This window comes from Pelophylax lessonae, assembly GCF_965119305.1.
Source record: "Pelophylax lessonae genome assembly, chromosome: 7".
Classification (NCBI taxonomy): Eukaryota; Metazoa; Chordata; class Amphibia; order Anura; family Ranidae; genus Pelophylax; species Pelophylax lessonae.
In genome coordinates, this window is record NC_138774.1 from 88,096,113 (window position 1) to 88,113,464 (window position 17,352).

General features: G+C 42.4%; 1 protein-coding gene across 1 annotated transcript in view; it reads right to left on the minus strand.

Annotated features, from left to right (window-relative positions):
- The window catches only part of WDR62 (WD repeat domain 62), a 127,821-nt gene that overhangs the window by 42,317 nt on the left and 68,152 nt on the right, over nt 1–17,352 (minus strand). Inside the window, exons 19-21 of the mRNA XM_082264684.1 lie at nt 15,123–15,245; nt 12,268–12,389; nt 11,791–11,843 (exon numbers count right to left, since the gene is read on the minus strand). Coding sequence (XP_082120810.1) covers nt 11,791–11,843; nt 12,268–12,389; nt 15,123–15,245 — 298 coding nt within the window. The remainder of the gene's footprint in view (nt 1–11,790; nt 11,844–12,267; nt 12,390–15,122; nt 15,246–17,352) is intronic.

Genomic DNA, 17,352 nt, shown 5'->3' on the forward strand with positions numbered 1-17,352 from the left:
TCCCGAATATTCTCAAGAAGGGCTAGGGTGAACTCCGAGCGACTCAACACGAAAATTTAGGCTTTCCATGTACGATGGTAAATCTAATAATGTAAAAGTGCAGCGCTAAAAAAGATAAAAAACAGATCAATGGATAAAAATGAGAGTCTTTGAATGGCACAATCAATCTTGAACAAATAAGGGAAAAGTCCAATAGAGGTAGAATTCTCAGCCTTCAACTTTTTCTGCCTAGTGTCCTACTCCTGTAGGGGGCGATAAAACCCTAGGGTTCTGAATAATGGAAAAGCTGTGTCCTTCAATGAACAAAAGAGAAATCCCATTTTCTCTTTCTCATCCGTTGAAGGACACAAAGTTTTTAGTACATTCAAAAAGCAGTCCAATTGAGGGATAGGCAAACCAGCAAACAACTAACAGCCCAAATATAGATAAAGAAAAAAAAATCAGGCATCAGATGAGGCAGAACTTAAAGAATGTGTGAACACAGAACCAGGTGGCAGCCACAGAAATCTGGGAAACAGTTGCCCGATGCCAAGAAGTGCTCAGAGACCTAGTAGAGTGAGCCTTAACAGGAAAAAGAGAAACTTGATCCTTGAAACCACAAACCTGACAGATGGTCTGTCTGATCCACCTAGAAATGGTGAAAGGAGACGTTAATGCAACCGTCAAGTGACAATTCAGTATGACAAAAATGAAATAAGTGCTCCTGAAAGAAAGTGTGTCTGAGACGTAAAATTTGCACAGTCCAAATGCAGACATCCAGACAATGGAAGGGAAGCTCCTTCTGATGAGCCAAAGTCGGACAAAAGGGAAATGATGAGAAAGTTGAAAGGCAGAAACTACCCTAAGGAAAAAAAAAAATAAAAAAGTCCTGGGTCTCACACCTTTTTGTCCCCATGAAGGACAAGGGTTCTTTGCAAAATAAGGCCACCAGTTAAAAACACTTGCTTTGCAGAAGTTAAGGTACAACTAAAGCTACTTTGTGGGCAAGATTTGAAAGCAATGTCTCTAATGGGTTCAAGCAGCAGCTTCTGAGGTGCAAAGAGAACCAGATCCCATGGAGTTACAGGGGAATGGACATGAAAAATCACATGGGAGCCATCCTGCACAAATGTCCTAATCAAGAGAGAGTGAGAGACCAAACGGTCTCCAACAAAACAGGAAGGAAAAGAGCAGAGACTTGACCTTTGATGGCGTTAAGATCCAAACGCTGGCCCAGACCCAACTGAAGAAGAATAGGAGGATTTGTCCCATAAAGGAGTTTCTGGGGTGAAAACCCCTAGACCCACAGCAAATAAAGCAAGCCTTTTAAGTCCAATGGAGGACCTTATGAGAAGTAACTGGATTTTTGTCTTACCGTAAAACCCTTTCTGATGTTCATTGACAGACACAGCTCTATATATTCTTTGACACTTGGGTTATGCTGCTCTCCATAGGAGTAGGAATTAGTGGAAACAAATTTGACTACGCCCCTATGGCAGTCCTACGGGGTATATCTCCCACTTCCTGCTATAGGACTTCAGTTTGTAAAAAGCAGTGCCAGAAGAATACATAACCCAACTCAGAGGGGTGGGTGCTGTGTCCCTCAATGAACATCAGAGAAAAGGATTTTAGGGTAAGACAAAAATCTTTTGTTCATTGACGGACACAGCTCCATATCTTCATTGATTCTTGGGACGTCCCAAAGCAGTGTCAACATGAGGGGCGGGAAAAAACATAGCAATGCACATAATTCCCAAAAAGGGCTAAACATAGCCAACCAGGTAAACCAGCAGTTCAACCAGGAACAACTGAAGCTCACCACCCAGAAAGAATATACCCTTAAGAGGCAGGAACATCTGCAACAACAGCCTGCAAAACTTTGTGGCCAAGCGCAGCATCCACCTTGTAAAACTTGGTGAATGTATGCACAGACGACCATGTGGCCGCCTTGCACACCTGAACCACTGACGCCTGATGACAAAAGGCCCAGGAGGCACTAAGCGCCCTTGTAGAATGCACCTTAACAGGGAAAGGAGGAGCCTGACCCTTAATAGAATAGGCCTGCACCACCGTCTGCCTGATCCATCTGGAAATGGTCGCAGCAGATGCGGCGTGCCCCTTACAGGATCCATCCGTAAGCACAAACAAAGAATCCAATTTTTGAATCAACTCAGTCGCCGCAAGGTACGCCCTGATGGCCTGAACCACATCAAGAAAATGCAAAGCAAATTCTTTAGGATGTGTCGTCTTAGGGCCCATGAAAGGCAAAACAATGTCTTCATTCAAGTGAAAACCTAAGACAATAGTAGGAAGTTACGACTGACAGGGATGTAGCAACACTTTGTCCCTGAGAACCACCAGGTAAGGGGACTGACAGAAAAAAGCAGCCAGCTCCCAACACCCTGCGTGCAGAATAGCCTCCAAAAGAACTACCTTCTGTGACAGTGTAAGCAGAGTAAGTTCACAAATATTTTTAAAGGGTGGTCTTTGAAGAACCAATAGTACCAAATTGATGCCCCACAGAGGTACCAGAAACCTCACCGAAGGAGCCAAGTGGCAAACCCCCTGTACGAAAGTGTGAACCAAAGAATTTGCAGCCAACAGCCGTTGCAAAAAGAGTTGCCAAGGCAGAAATCTGGCCGTTAATGTTGTCCAGAGCCAAACGTTTAACCACTTAAGCCCCGGAAGATTTTACCCCCTTCCTGACCAGGGGGTTTTTTGAGATTTTTTACTGCGTGATTTTAACGGACAATTGCACGGTCGTTCGACGCTGTACCTAAACTAATTTCACGTCCTTTTTTTCCCCCACAAACAGAGCTTTCTTTTGGTGGTATTTGATCACCTGTGCGATTTTTTGATCATGCGCTATAAACAAAAAAAGAGCGTAATTTTTGCAAAAATAACAATATTTTTCACGTTTTTTTATATGAAATTCCCCCAAAAAATAAATGTAAAAATCAAAATTTTTTTAACATTTTCGGCCAAATTGCTTTATGCTACATATGTTTGGTATAAAAAAAAAAAAAAAAAAAAAAAAAATTGCAAAAAGCGTATTTTGATTGGTCTGCGCAAAAGTTATCGCGTTTACTAACAAAGGGAAAAGTTTGTCATTTTTGGTGTTGCGATCTGCGATTTTTTTGCGGTACTGCGACATTGCGGCGGACAGATCGGACCCTTGACTGACATTTTTGACACTTTTGGGGGTACCAGTGACTTTACTGCAGTAATCAGTGCTATATATATGCACTGTTACTGCAAAAATGACACTGGCAGGGAAGGGGTTAACTGTATTGGACAGGGAGGGGTTAAGTGTGTCCTAGGGGCGTGATTCTAACTGTAGTGGGACAATGCTATTGGTGTAAAAACAAAGATCAACGGTTCTACATAGTAGAACCGTCTGATCTTCATTTTTACACAGGGAGAATGACAGGCGGCTTGTTTACATAAGCCGCTCTGTCTTTTTCCCGCTGTACCGGCGATCGTAGTGTGACCGGTGGACATAGGGTCCGCCGGTCACACGCCCGCACTCCTCCCTGAACGAGCCGAGGCGGGCGCGCGCCTCAGCGGGCACGCGCTCGCCCGCTATTGGCTCTAATAGCAGTGACAGGCGAGTGACGTAGATCTACGTCACTCTGCCTGGCCGGGGCTGACTGCCGCAGTAAATATACTGTGCGCAGTCGGCAACCGGTTAACTACACCTTAGTCAGTTGTGGGTGTGAAGGTGCCTGGTTCCTAGTATTGGTAACACTTAAGGTGACCTGCTGCCCCTTTAAAAATGGGTGTACCAACTTTGTGCAAAATGTAAAAAAGGGGGAAGTGGGCGCATGTGCAAGTGTATTATATAGGTGCTGTTTATCAGTAAAGTGACGATGTGCACAAAATATATGAGGGTGTAGTAACCTCAGAAAAAATGTTTCAATAAAAGATAATGAATCTGGATATTAAATCGCACAAAATTAATTGCACATAAATAAATAAATTAAAAATCTCATAGAATGTAACATAAATAGATCGTAAAAAATTCCAATAGGTGATAAAAAACCATGCATTAATGTATAAATATAAAGTGCTTCATAAATATAGTGGCTCAAAAAGTCAGTGTTAATTTTTATATAGAATTAATAAAGGTGCCTAGATCTTGTGCAAGGAAATATCAATGTTAATAGTGACTTATGTGGGAGTATCCACCTCGTGAGAAATAGTGAAGATATGCGCTCACCAGAAGGGAGCAGCTCGTCCGTGCGGGGACGGAGACCTGGACAGACGAACGGCGACCCACCAGCATGGCTCCCGACAGCTACGGTTTTTGGAGTGTACGGTCCGCACAAGCCCATTGTGCTGATTCATGTAAGTGCAATTCTAATTTGAATGTGAATCAATTAAAGGATAATAGCAGTGTACACTTAGATGCCTCATTATCTTTATTCACATATCATATCCATGGGATGGTGAGAGATCGATCCAGGAAGTGGCATTTTTTAATGAGGATTCAATGCTGGTTTAATGCTTCAGTGAGGTGAGAGGCCATCTGGTGGCTAAACGGTGGTGGTGTCACTTGCACTTTTATATGGAAACATCTATCAAGCACTTTATTGAATTTTAAACCACGGTTATATTTATATTTTAGTGGACTCTTATGCACTTTACTTTGAATGCACTTTATGGGCATTATATATTGCACCTAAAAGGAATATATATTGCACTGTAAGCGAGTTTATTCATTTATATATGATGCACATTGTCACTTTATTTGATTTTATATAGCGCTGTATACATTTGTCTATAGTTCATTTCTCCCATTAGTGAAGGAGGTTCTATATAGCTGCTGTATTTTCTTTATGTGTCCCAAATTATTGGGTCTTAACACTATACCACTTTATATTTAATTGTGCTGATTTACCTTTTTGCACAATGGGGAGAAACCACCCCCGAGACTCACACCAAGAAATGTACGCCCTCCAAACTCTATGATAAAATCTTCCTAGAAGTAGACTGTATAGCTTTTAACAGTGTAGGAATCACCGAATCCAACAACCCTCCATCCTTCAGTACCTGGCTTTCAATAGGCAGGCCGTTAAAGCCAGCGACCGTAAAGCAGGATGGATGATCTGCGCTTGAGACAAAAGATCTTCTCTGAGAGGGAGACAAAGGAAAAATTGGCTACCAGCCTCACAAAGCCTGCTTACAAAGACTGGAGAGGCCAGTCTGGAGCCATCAGAATGGCTGGAATCCCTTCTGCCTCGATTCTGTGAAGGAGCCTCGGCAGAAGCTTTAGTGGAGGAAAAGCGTAAATCAGACAATACAGACTCCAAGGGGCCACAAGAGCATCGGCCAAAGGATCCCAAGATCTTGCCAGAAACCTCTGAGCCTCCTGGTTGAGACGAGAGGCCAACAGGTCCACATCCAGAGTCCCCCACTGGAGACACAGTTGGTGAAACACTCTTGGGTGAAGAGACCATGCTCCCGGACTCAGGGCCTGCCGACTGAGATAGTCCACCTGCCAATTTTCCTCCGCTGGCATGTGCACAGCAGAGGGGGCTGGAACATATCTTTCTGCCTACCTCAGAATGCCAGCTACTTCTCTGGCCGCTAGGGCACTTTTGGTGCCCCCCCTTGATGGGTATATGCCACCACTGTGGCATTGTCTGACTGAATTCTTACCGAACACCCCTGCAGACAATCTGTCCACTGGGATAGGCAAAGCCGGATTGCCTCAATCTCCAGGATATTGATCGGCAGACCGGACTCCTCCCAAGTCCAAACCCCTTGAGCCAAAACCGTGCTCAAGACCTCTTCCCACCTGGACAGGCTAATGTCCGTGGTAACCACTGTGCAGTACAGGGGGAAAAGGGACTTCCCTCGTCGAAGCGCCGGGGAACAGAGCCACCAAAGCAAGGATCCCCCTTACACCTCAGCTCAACAGGATCAGATTGTGCAAAGATTGAGGATTCTTGTCCCATTTGGCAAGAATTTCCTTTTGCAGAGGCCTGGTATGGAATTGAGCAAACGGAACCACTTTGAAGGTGAAGTCCATCAAACCCAGCACTTGTATGCAAGTCCTGAGAGACAACCGACGATTGGACAACAGAAGCCGAAACGCATGCTGCAACTTCAGCAGTTTCGCCTCCGGAAGAAACACCCTGGCTGAGGCTGAATTTAAAAAAAAAAAAAAAAGTCAGGCCCAGGTAGTCCAGGTTGTTGGACCGAATCAGAGCTGATTTCTGAAAATTCAGCGTCCAGCCAAACTCTTGCAGAGTTTGCACAGTGATGTCCAGATCATCTTTTAAGGCAGACGGAGACTCTGCTCGCAGAAGGAGATCATCCAGGTATCCCAGTACCGCAATCCCTCTCAGTCTGAGCAAGGCTAACACCGGAGCCAACACTTTGGTGAACACCCGAGGAGTTGAGGCGAGACCAAAGGGTAATATCACAAATTCATAATGTTCCTCTCCCATGGCAAAACGAAGAAAAAGCTGATGCCCTACATATCTTGGGAATGATGGCAGATCCTGAACCGCCCCCGTAAAGGCCCTGCAGCCGATCTAGGGACAGGCGCAAGTTGGAAGGAAAGAACCTTGCCGGAGGCAAGGACCGAAAATCGATCTTGTAACAGGACTGAATCAACTCGTGGATCTATTCGTCTTGAATGAGAGAAGTCCACTGGTTTGGAAAGAAGCAAAAGATGTCCCGCCAGCCCAGAAATGGGTGAGGACGCCCCTTCAGGCAGAGGAGGGCTTGTCTGCGGAACTAGTGGAACCCGCTTTTGACTTGCCAGCCCAGGGCCTCTTGGAACCCCCCGCGAATCGACGGTTAGACTTTTGTCCCTTGTCCTGCATACGCGCAGGAGGAAAGGGCCGTTTGTGAGCCGAGAAGAAAGGACCACGTTTACAACGAGGCTCTTTGCTCTTGGCAACCTGTGGAAGCAGGGTACTCTTACCTCCCGTAAGACCTTTAATAATCTCTTCCATTGAAGCTCCGGAAAGACGGTCTCCTACAGAAGGGAGATCCGTCAACACCTTTTTGGAAGCCTGGTCCGCAGACCAGAATTTTAGCCAAATCATGAGGTGTGTCTCAGCTTTCACAGACACTCTGCAAGCGAAAAGGAGCCGAATCCAGAAAGGCATCACAGATATACTGTAACCCCTGTATCAACTGAACCACCAACTCAGGAGGGTGTTGACCCCCTTTCAAATCCTTGGTGCAGAAGCTTTGCCCATTCTGTTAAGGTCTGGGAGACCAAGGTGATGGCAAACATCGGCCTCAGCATTGAACCTGCCACGGAGGAAAAAGGTAAGGGACTAGAACATCAGCTCTCTTGTCCATCGGGTCTTTAAAAGATGGAATCCTCCACCGGAAGAAGCGTGGCTTTATTCACTCTGGAAACCTGAGAATCCGCCACAGGTGGAACTATCAGTTTCTTTAAAAAGGAACTCTTCAAAAGGATACCTCCCAGTAAAAGGCTTTGGTATCCCAACCATGCGTTTCAGGGATCCCCACTGACTTGTGACAATCTCGTCGAAATAGGCAGAAAAGGGGAACACCTCACACACCTTGGATGGTCTGCGGGTACCAAATTGCACTGAAGCAGCCGACGCAGCATTAGCTGTGGCTACCAATTTTAAAGTTTTGCCGCACTAATACAATCAGTGCCTCCACAAGCACCTTTCATGCGCGGCTGCAGTGGAAGAGGATTCATCCTTACTGTCAGAGCACTCAGGGTGTATGGACGCAGGCGGCCAAATCCACCTCAGAATATGAGGAGGCAAAGGAGACAGGTGAAGGAGGGCGCTTCTTGCTAGGCTGCTTTGAAATGGTCATATCTAAAATCAATTTAATGCAAAGCATCCCTTGTGCTCAGGAACATGCAGCATGTAGCCACTATATTATCTAGCCATAGGCTGCTATTGCGTCTCTATAAGTGGCTATATGCTGCATTTTCCTGAACACAAGGGACGCTTTGCATTAAATTCATCTAAATCTTTTGATAAACCCTTTACCGAGTTTGATGGACTTCACTATGGGAGCTTCTTTGTTTATTCTCGAGTCCACCTAGGATCCATTGCCTGTTGATAAGTCTTCCATCTGAGATAGTCATTTTTATCCACCTGCTTGAGTGCATTAGACCATTATAATTTATGGTCCTGCTGATCCGATAAGAGGCGCATGTTTGAGGGTGTTGGTGGCAATAATCCCCTCTTTGGTCTCCGATTGCACTGCACTTTCTTGGAAGAATTAATGCACGATTGTATTGGACATTTTTTTTCACAATCTATTTGTTTTTCTTGCACTCATTTTTGCACCATTTGTTACATACAATTTATGTGTTATGTTTTTTATTGCAGTTTAGCGCGGCTTTCCTTTGTGCTTAACATATGATGTGCTCCCATAAATTCTAAATATATAAAGAAGATGATTCAATCAAATTTAGTGCCCTGAGGAAGTCACGTGATCTGTGACGCAATACGTCGAGGGAAGCCGCTGACGTCACTTCCAGTAGTGACCGAGGCCGGAAGCTTCACGTTTGTGATGCCCTATTGGGATATTCCTATGCCGTTTTACATCTAGCTATATGTAAGTTATTGATTGTGAATACAAATATTTTTAATTACCACACCATAAGGATTATTCTTAATGTAAATTACCATTGATGAGAGGATGATATCTAAAGATCTATTGGTAGGAATTACAATATCAAGTGCTGTGAGACCTATCCTGTCTTGTGCATGAGATCTGAGGAGATGCTGTGAGGAGCATTTTTAATGCAAGCGCTGTCAGACCTTTTTGGTCTTCTATTAAGGTGAGCTGCTAGAGCGCACAGGGTGGTGCAAGGGGGTTTGATCACAGAGCATTAAGAGGTTTTTTTTTTTTTTCTTTTTCCAGAGCACCTGGATCATCACTGGATCTTGTTTCTAAACTTATTCCAACTGTTTTACTGAACACTTCTTGATAGTGACTAGGACTTTAAAGGACTATGTATCCATAGATTGATTGACGTTCACCTCTTTATGAAATTGTAAAAAAGTATTTTGCTGTTTGCACATATTTCTACCTCTGGTTTCATTGGGGATCTAGATTCACAACCCATTAGAGCCCATTCAGTCTAGCGCGCTATGTGCCTGCTGTAACATGTACATTACTTATATGAGAACGCATCCTTTTTTCTTTGTATTGCTTCCTTTGTGTGAAATACCTGGTGTTCATGCCAGTCCCTCTGCTTTCCTATTTAAAAAAAAAAAAAAAAAACTGACCACACTAAGCAGGAGAGCACACCATGGTCAGTACTCTAGCTATGCTGGGAACTCCGTGTACGCTCCTCAAATGATCAGATTAGTCGTGACACGCCCCTCTCCTACCACAGCCATTCAATGGGAAGCTCAGTGTTTATTTATAATGTTTTTAAATATCTATACAAAAATGTTTTGCCTTTCATTTCTATTTTAAAACGGAATAGGTTGTTTTACAAGGTGATCGTTTACAATCACTTTAAGTCCACACAGGGTCCAGGCAGAGAACAACTGTACTAGTTAGCTGCCTATTAGAAGGGAAACCTTCAGTGGCAATGTAGAGAACGGGCGGAGCTTGGCTGGCGTGATGCTCGATACACTGGAGGACTGCCATCTTTTCGGTTATCAGGGCTACTACTGACTACCAGATGAGCAAATACTTGTTAAATACTGTAAGTGGCCAATTTTACTCTTAATAAACTGCTTGTTGTTCTACTGCACCATGAGGAGTTTGTCCTTTTCGCTCTGATCTGAGGTCTGGTACCGTTTGCTATCGGGCTATGAGCCAAGGATTGCTGTGGGGACTGGTGTGGATTCTCCAGGAGTTTCACTTGTAATGGGGGTCAGTCGAATCTGGTAAGAGGCTTTGAGACCTGGGTGATTGTTTGTGGCGGCCCCTGGATTGACATCTCTATTGGAATTGGCTTAATACCGATCTCCTATCTTACCCGTTTGTGGACTTTATATGAACTGTTCACTATTTATGAGCGTTGCATCTATTGCTTTTTTTTCTATTGTATCCGTTATTCAGGATTTGTGCCAGCTGCTATTGTACTCCATCTATTGAGGTTGGCGCAGTATATAACCAACATTAATGTAGAAAGTGGTCTTAACCACTTTCCGACCACCAGCAGTACATATACTGCGGCAAGTCGGCTCTTTTGCGCAAAATGACGTACCTGTACGTCATTTCGTGCAATAGCCAGTGGGGTCGCACGCTGTCTAGCCAGAGGGGGAGCTAATCAGTGGGTCCGGTGGACGCGATGTCCGCCGGCCACCCGGGATCGCTCCCCAGAGAGGCAGAATAGTGGTCTGGGAGTGTAAACAAGGCAGACCGCTGTTCTGTCAGAGATGAACACAGGGATCTATTGTTCCTGATATTTAGTAACAATGATCTCTGTGTTCATCTAGTGATTCCATCCCCCACACAAGTTAGAAAGCACTACATAATGACACACCTAACCCTTTGAGCACCCCTGGTGTTAACCCCTTCCCTGCCAGTGTCATTAGTACAATAACAGTGCATATTTTTAGCACTGATTAGTGTAGTAATGCTACTGTTCCCCTCAAAAAAGTGTTAGTTAGGTGTCCGCTGCAATGTCCCAGTCCTGCTATAAATCGCTAAACCTCACCATTACTAGTAAAAAAGTAAATAAATAAATAAATAAATAAATAAATAAATAAAAATCTCATAAATCTATCCCCTAGTTTGTAGACGCAATACCTTTTTGCGCAAACCAATTATTATACACTTATTGGGATTTTGTTTACCAAAAATATATGTAGCAGAATACATATGGGCCTAAAATTATGAAAAAATTCGATTTTTTAAATTTTTTTTTTTTATTGGCTGTGTTTTATAGCAGAAAGAAAAAAAATATATATTTTGTTTTTTAATTGCCGCTCATTTTTTGTTTAGAACGCAAAATATAAAACCTGTAGAGGTGGTCAAATACCAACAAAAAAAGCTCTATTTGTGGGGAAAAAAAGACATCAATTTTTTTTGGGTACAGTGTCGCACGACAGCACAATTGTCAGTTAAAGTAGCACAGTGCCGTATCGCAAAAAATGGCCTGGTCATTGAGGAGTTAAACCTTCTGGTCCAGAAGTTAAATGATTAAAAATAAAATTTATAGACAAACACAGGTTAGTCTTCACAAAAAGCAGAGGTGACATCCATCCTCCTAGAACATTAGCAAACAACTAAGCATGCGGTTAGTAGAAGGCGTTATTCTGAGTTGGTCTATAGTTTTTCTTTTCTCTTTTTTTTTTTTTTTTTTTTTTTTAATGCCAGTAACCAATCTGGTTCTCGTTCATTGCCCCTCAATGAACGAGAAAGAAAAATATTTAGGTTCAGTACAGAACTGCACTGTGTTAGGCCCCGTTCACATTGCAGCGACGCTACTTCCCGGGGCGACCTCCGAGGTCGCGGCGCGCTGCTCGCCCCGCGACCTCGGAGCGGCCGGCAGGGACTTCATAACATTGAAGTCTATGCAGGTCGCTCCGGGTCGCCCCAAAGAAGCTCCAGACCCTTTTTCTAAGTCGGAGCGACTTGTGTCGCTCCTATTAGAACGGGTCCGCAGCTTCTCTATGGAAGGCGACCTACGGCGACCTGTCAGGCGACCAGGTCGCCTCAGTGTGAACGGGGGCTTATATCGGTGTTGGCTGTTCAGTTTTAATCTTACTTTTTCGATCACTTTACTAAGCCCAAGTGAGGTGGATTATCATACAGGATATAAATACTGTATTATAATAATATTAATAAACAAATGTATATATTTTTTTTAAAGTGATCATTTGGTCTTACCAGTTTCCTGACCCAGAGAGGCATCCTGCCATTAGTCTGCAGGCATGGTAGATCTGGAAATAAAAACAAAAATCAAATGCCTGCCATTACCATAAAGAAAACAAAAACCGAACCTAACCGAAACAATGTTTTCCTAATTTTGCATATTGTGTGGCACCGGTTACTGGGCAAAATAACAGGTTTACTGCATAGAAGGGGAATAAGGGGAATAAGGGCACTAAACTTACCTTCCCTTCACTACTGCTGGATAAGGGACAAGCGACATTCCCTTTTTGCTCCAAGGTAGCTGGGTAGCTTATTGCCTGACCAGAAAGCAGTGACGAGAGAAGAGAAAGGGTGCCCTGCAAGTCAGAACATACACAGGAATCTTGGGCAGAGAGGGAAGGCAAATTTTTCTTATGTACCCAGGGTTGCTGCCTATTCCACCCATACCTCATACCTGGTATATGCAATCTACTGTTAAGGTGCAGCACCTACCTGTGTCAAAGCAGTCTCTAGAAGGTGTGTCCACTGATGGCTCATCAGTATTGTCACTTCTATCCAAGAACAAGTCATCCTGAGAGCTCTCGTTCAAAAAGTCCACCAAGAAAGTTTCTCTCCTAGAAACAATGCCAATATCTAGTGAAGAAAATTCTTCAAGTACATTCAAATCTTATGAAAGTTTTAACACGTCTTACTGCAATTTTTTTTTTAACTTTCATTAATTTTTATCATACCAAAGAAAATAATAATAATAATATATATATATATATATATATATATATATATATATATATATATATATATATATATATATATATATATATATATATATATATATATATATATATATATTTACCATCACTTCTTAAATCAACACCACTTCTTGAACCTAAACAATATTTTTCCCTAACTATTTTCAACCCCCCCCACAAAAAATAAATAAATAAATAAATAAATAGAGGATCTAAATAATCCCCAGACCCTGTTATACACATATTTGGGATTAGATCACTCTTATCTATCCGGTACTGTGGAACAAAGTATACCCATGGAGCTTTGAGAAGACTATCCCCACTTACATTCTGTATTACCTGTGCTACCCGTTTCAAAAATTCTTGTATTTTTAGACACTCCCACCAGATATGTACCATAGTTACCCATGCGTTACAACCTTTCAAAACACAACTTTCCAATTTTCCAGTTGATATTTATTTGCTCTACTAGGTGTAATATGCCATCTTGCTATATATATATATATATATATATATATATATATATATATATATATATATATATATATATATATATATATATATAGACCCCCTGCCAGTTTCAACACGTTTCCTCTGTTGTTCACTCAAGGCTACCCCAAGTTCTATTGCCCACTTCTCTAAATATGGTGGAATTTTTTGCTCCAGCAATATGGAGAGTATCTAATAAATCTGCGAGATACCGTGCTTTGGGGCATCCTGTGCACTAAATTTCTCAAAAGAAAGTGAATTTTCCATTCCTCTTATTAGCTGTGTTAGGGATGGTACAGTGTCTCAACAGGCAGTGCCGCCATTCATTTAACACAAAAGTACCCCAATTGTGCCTCAATTCCTGAATTTTGCATAGCTCTCCTCCCGTTATAATATCCTTTAACTGTACATTTCCATACTTTGTCCAAGCAACCAAGGAATCTTTGATTCCTGGCAAAAAATAAGTTGTGATTAAGAAAGACAGGATGCGCTCACCCACTAAATCAATCACATGAATAAATAAAAAAAATCAAGAAATCGCATCAACATGATATAAACATGACTCAAAAAAGTAAAAAAAAAATATAACAGTGCAAAGGAGTTCTAAATACTTATTACAGTTCCAAACAATGCAAAATAAAAAATTAGATATACAATGTCCAATAAAAAAAAAAAAAAGAAAAAAAAAAAAAAAGAAGTGCAGGAAGTATGTAACTCAATCACAAAAATAAAAATCAATAAATGAATAAAACTAAAAAATACTTTGTGCCTGTAAGGGGTATTAAAGGCAAATTATATTCCCATTTAGCTGATTTGTAAATTATATCCCATATCTTAAATACATTGAGTCCTGCTAATGAAGGTTTCCATGTAAAGGCCTATTAAATTAATGGGTCAGTCCACACAAAAGATATTTTAGTTGGTGAAGCCTATTGAGTTAATCAGCCCTTGCCTTCTAATTGGAAGATCCAGTGGTGGGATCCCTGCTGGGATCTCTAAGGACTGCTCTTGTCTATGTGAAATCTCAAACGCTGCCTTCCATTGTTGTGTGTTCTGGTTTGTTCTGTAAATTGTTCCATAATATAAAATATAAATCCAACAAGAAGAGTGAGAACCTCTCATAAAGACCACAGCAGATGAACTCAAACATGAATACCTCACCAATAGAGACAGCCAAAGATATAAGAAACAACCAGGTTGATTAACGTACCAGTTCTACTAGGAGTTTAAATATCAGTATTTGATGGACGGATCCTTGAGGCATTTTTAGCCAAAAGCTCATGAGAAGATGATAAATAGTGGGTTTAGAAAGAAAAACCCATATAGGAATGGTTTTACCTTTTAAAGGATTTTTAGCACCTTCCTGCCCGGCCATTATTCTGCTAGACTTTACCATCCTAACTGAACGTCATATAATGTAATTCGCATCAAGCCGCCCGTGTGCACCCCCGGGGGCGTGTAGTGCAGCTATTAGTGATGAGCTGTGTCCCTAGGACACAGCACATCACTAATCAGGGTAAAGAGCCAATGACGTAGGCTCTTTATCATGTGATCAGCCATGTCCAATCATATGTAAACATATCCACAGTGTCGTCAGTATCTGGGCAAAGGAAAGCCAACTTTTCAGGGGACATTTACACTGATAATCAGGGCACTGATCATCAGTTCTCTAATTATCAGCCCAGCATATCAATGCAGCCTCATCAGTGCACATCAGTGAAAAAGAAAAAAAAAATTAGGTAAGGTATTTTTTTTTTTCAAAATTTTTGGTCTTTTTTCAAATTTGTTTAGAAAAAAAAAAAAATAAACCCAGTAGTGATGAATAAAACCACCAAAAGAAAGCTCTATCGTTTAAATGAAAATTGCACGATCATGCAACACTACCCATAAGGAATTTTTATATATTTTTTTTAAAGTGTGACCGCGCTGAAAGCGGAAAATTGGCCTGGGCAGGAAGGGGGTGAAAGCTGTGCTGCATGATTATTTAAGCAAGGAGGCCAGAACTTTTTGGTAAGTTTACAACTCTGTGTGGGTTTGTTAAACAAAAAAAAAAAAAAAAACATACAGTTCTGTCATTTTTGAACAAACATACTAATAATGGCTACTTACCGAAGATTAACCTGACTTTGGTCATCCATCACAGTGGTGGTTTTCTCTACCACAGAATTCTCATCTAGGTGTTGCCTCATACATGAGGTCATGTTGGGATCCAGTCGCCAGATGAACACGCAGCTGCAGGAAACACAAGGTGTCAAACAGGATTTGTCAAGTGGCTAGTACTGTAGTCTTATGCCTCGTACACACGCATCGATTATTGGCCGGGAATTTTTGGCCAACGTCCGATCGGCCGATTTTCGGCTTGTTAGTATGATGCTTTCGACAACCGACTCCAACTTTTCGGCCGAATAAAATCTGGTGTGCGGGCTATAAAATTTTTGTTGGCAGTCAACACAACGGCCAATTTTCCGTCAGTCAGTACAGATTTCGGCAGACAAAAATCTGATGAGCAAGACTGGGCATGCTCAGAGAAGAAAAAAACACACGGAAAGTAAACCAGCACATGACATCACTTCTGAAGTTGGTTTTTGTTGGCCGAGAAAATTCGTGTGCAGTCTAGGCACATTCCAACCAACAAAACAAAACTCTGGACAAAAGTCGGACGATCGGTCGGCCGATAATCGTTGCGTGTGTACGAGGCATTAGGTCCTGACTATAAAGGACATCACTGGATGACGCATCTCGGATTCCTCATTTATACAAAGAGCAAATGACTCCTGCGCTTGAGGGGTGGCCTTGCGGCTGGTATCCTGAAAATGCGATTCAGGTCGAATTGTAGTAAATTCAGGCTGTGCTGCCAACCTCAACGGGTTGTGGTAACCCAAAGCAGATACTAGAAAAGAGAAATGGACAGAGGGTGCACCACCCTAGCGCATGATCTTTAAAAAAATTATTGTAACAGACATATATGCACATACAGAGCTCTGATGAACGGGCATCACACTGAAACGCGTAAGAGGTTTTTTGGAGGTCTACATCTATCTGCGGCAGCTGAGGATGCCCAGTGGAGACCCCTGGTGGTCCCTCATTGCTTATTGCCCGTGTTTCATAATCGTTTTGGAAGTATAATGTGTATATATGTCTATTACAATAAATTGTTTTAAAGATAATGCGTTAGGCTGGTGCGCCCTCTGTCCATTTCTCTTTTCTAGTAACTCCTCATTTATAGTTATGATGACCAAGGACGTCAAGTTCAAAGAACATCTGGTATCGAAAAAGATACAAAAAAGAGAAAGACTTTACTGTTAAGGCCGGAGCGATAAAAAAAAGCTGCTGGCATAATACTCAACAAATTACGACGGTCAAACACCATATGCAGTGTGGCTTGATGGATAAAAACAAACTACATCAAATACATTCTTATTGAAATATTAATAGTGGTTTCAGGTAAAATGGCGTGCAATAGTAAAGAAGCCCTCTTTTTGCTTAGATCTCACCTAAATAATAAAATGCATGAGATGTCAAGACACCCAGAGAAAGGTCACGCCCTCCTAGCGTGACAAGTAGGAGGCTTAAGCCCAGTACACACGTACTGATCTTCGGCCGTCTTTTGTCCAGGGCTGTCGTGTGTTGAAAACTGCAAAAGACTGCACACAAATTTTGTCGGCCAACAACAGCCGACTGCAGAAGTGATGTCATGTGATGGTTAACTTTCCTTGTCTTTTTTCTTTTCTGAGCATGCCCAGTCTTGCTAATCTGCTGTCTGTCGGCCGAAATCTGTACTGACTGAGGAACAATCGGCTGTTCTGGTGACGGCCAACAAATATTTTAAAGTCTGCACGACAGATTCTGTTCAGCCGAAAATGCGCTGTCGGCTGTTGGAAGAATCATACTAACAAGCCTACAATCGGCCGATCGGTCGGCGGCCGAATATTTACGGCCGACAATCGGTACGTGTGTACAGGGCTTAAAGCCCCGTACACACGTAGCTATTGTCGGCCGAACGATCGGCCGTCTTTTGTCCGGTGCTGTCCTGTCGGCTGAAAAGTGCTAAAGACAGCACACGAATTTTGTCGGCCAACAACTGCCGACTGCAGAAGTGATGTCATGTGATGGTTAACTTTCCGTGTGTTTTTTTCTTCTCTGAGCATGCCCAGTCAATCGCTACGTGTGTACGGACCTTTACTGGAAGCCTAATCCATTCCCTTGCTTTTGTTGACAGCAGGCGCAATTCCTTCCTACTGGTCGGTTCCAATATGACAACACTTCTACCTGGATTAACCCCCTTATCCAGTTGCATGCTCCTTCTGTGCCCTTATGTGCGCCCTGGCGGGTCTTGCTG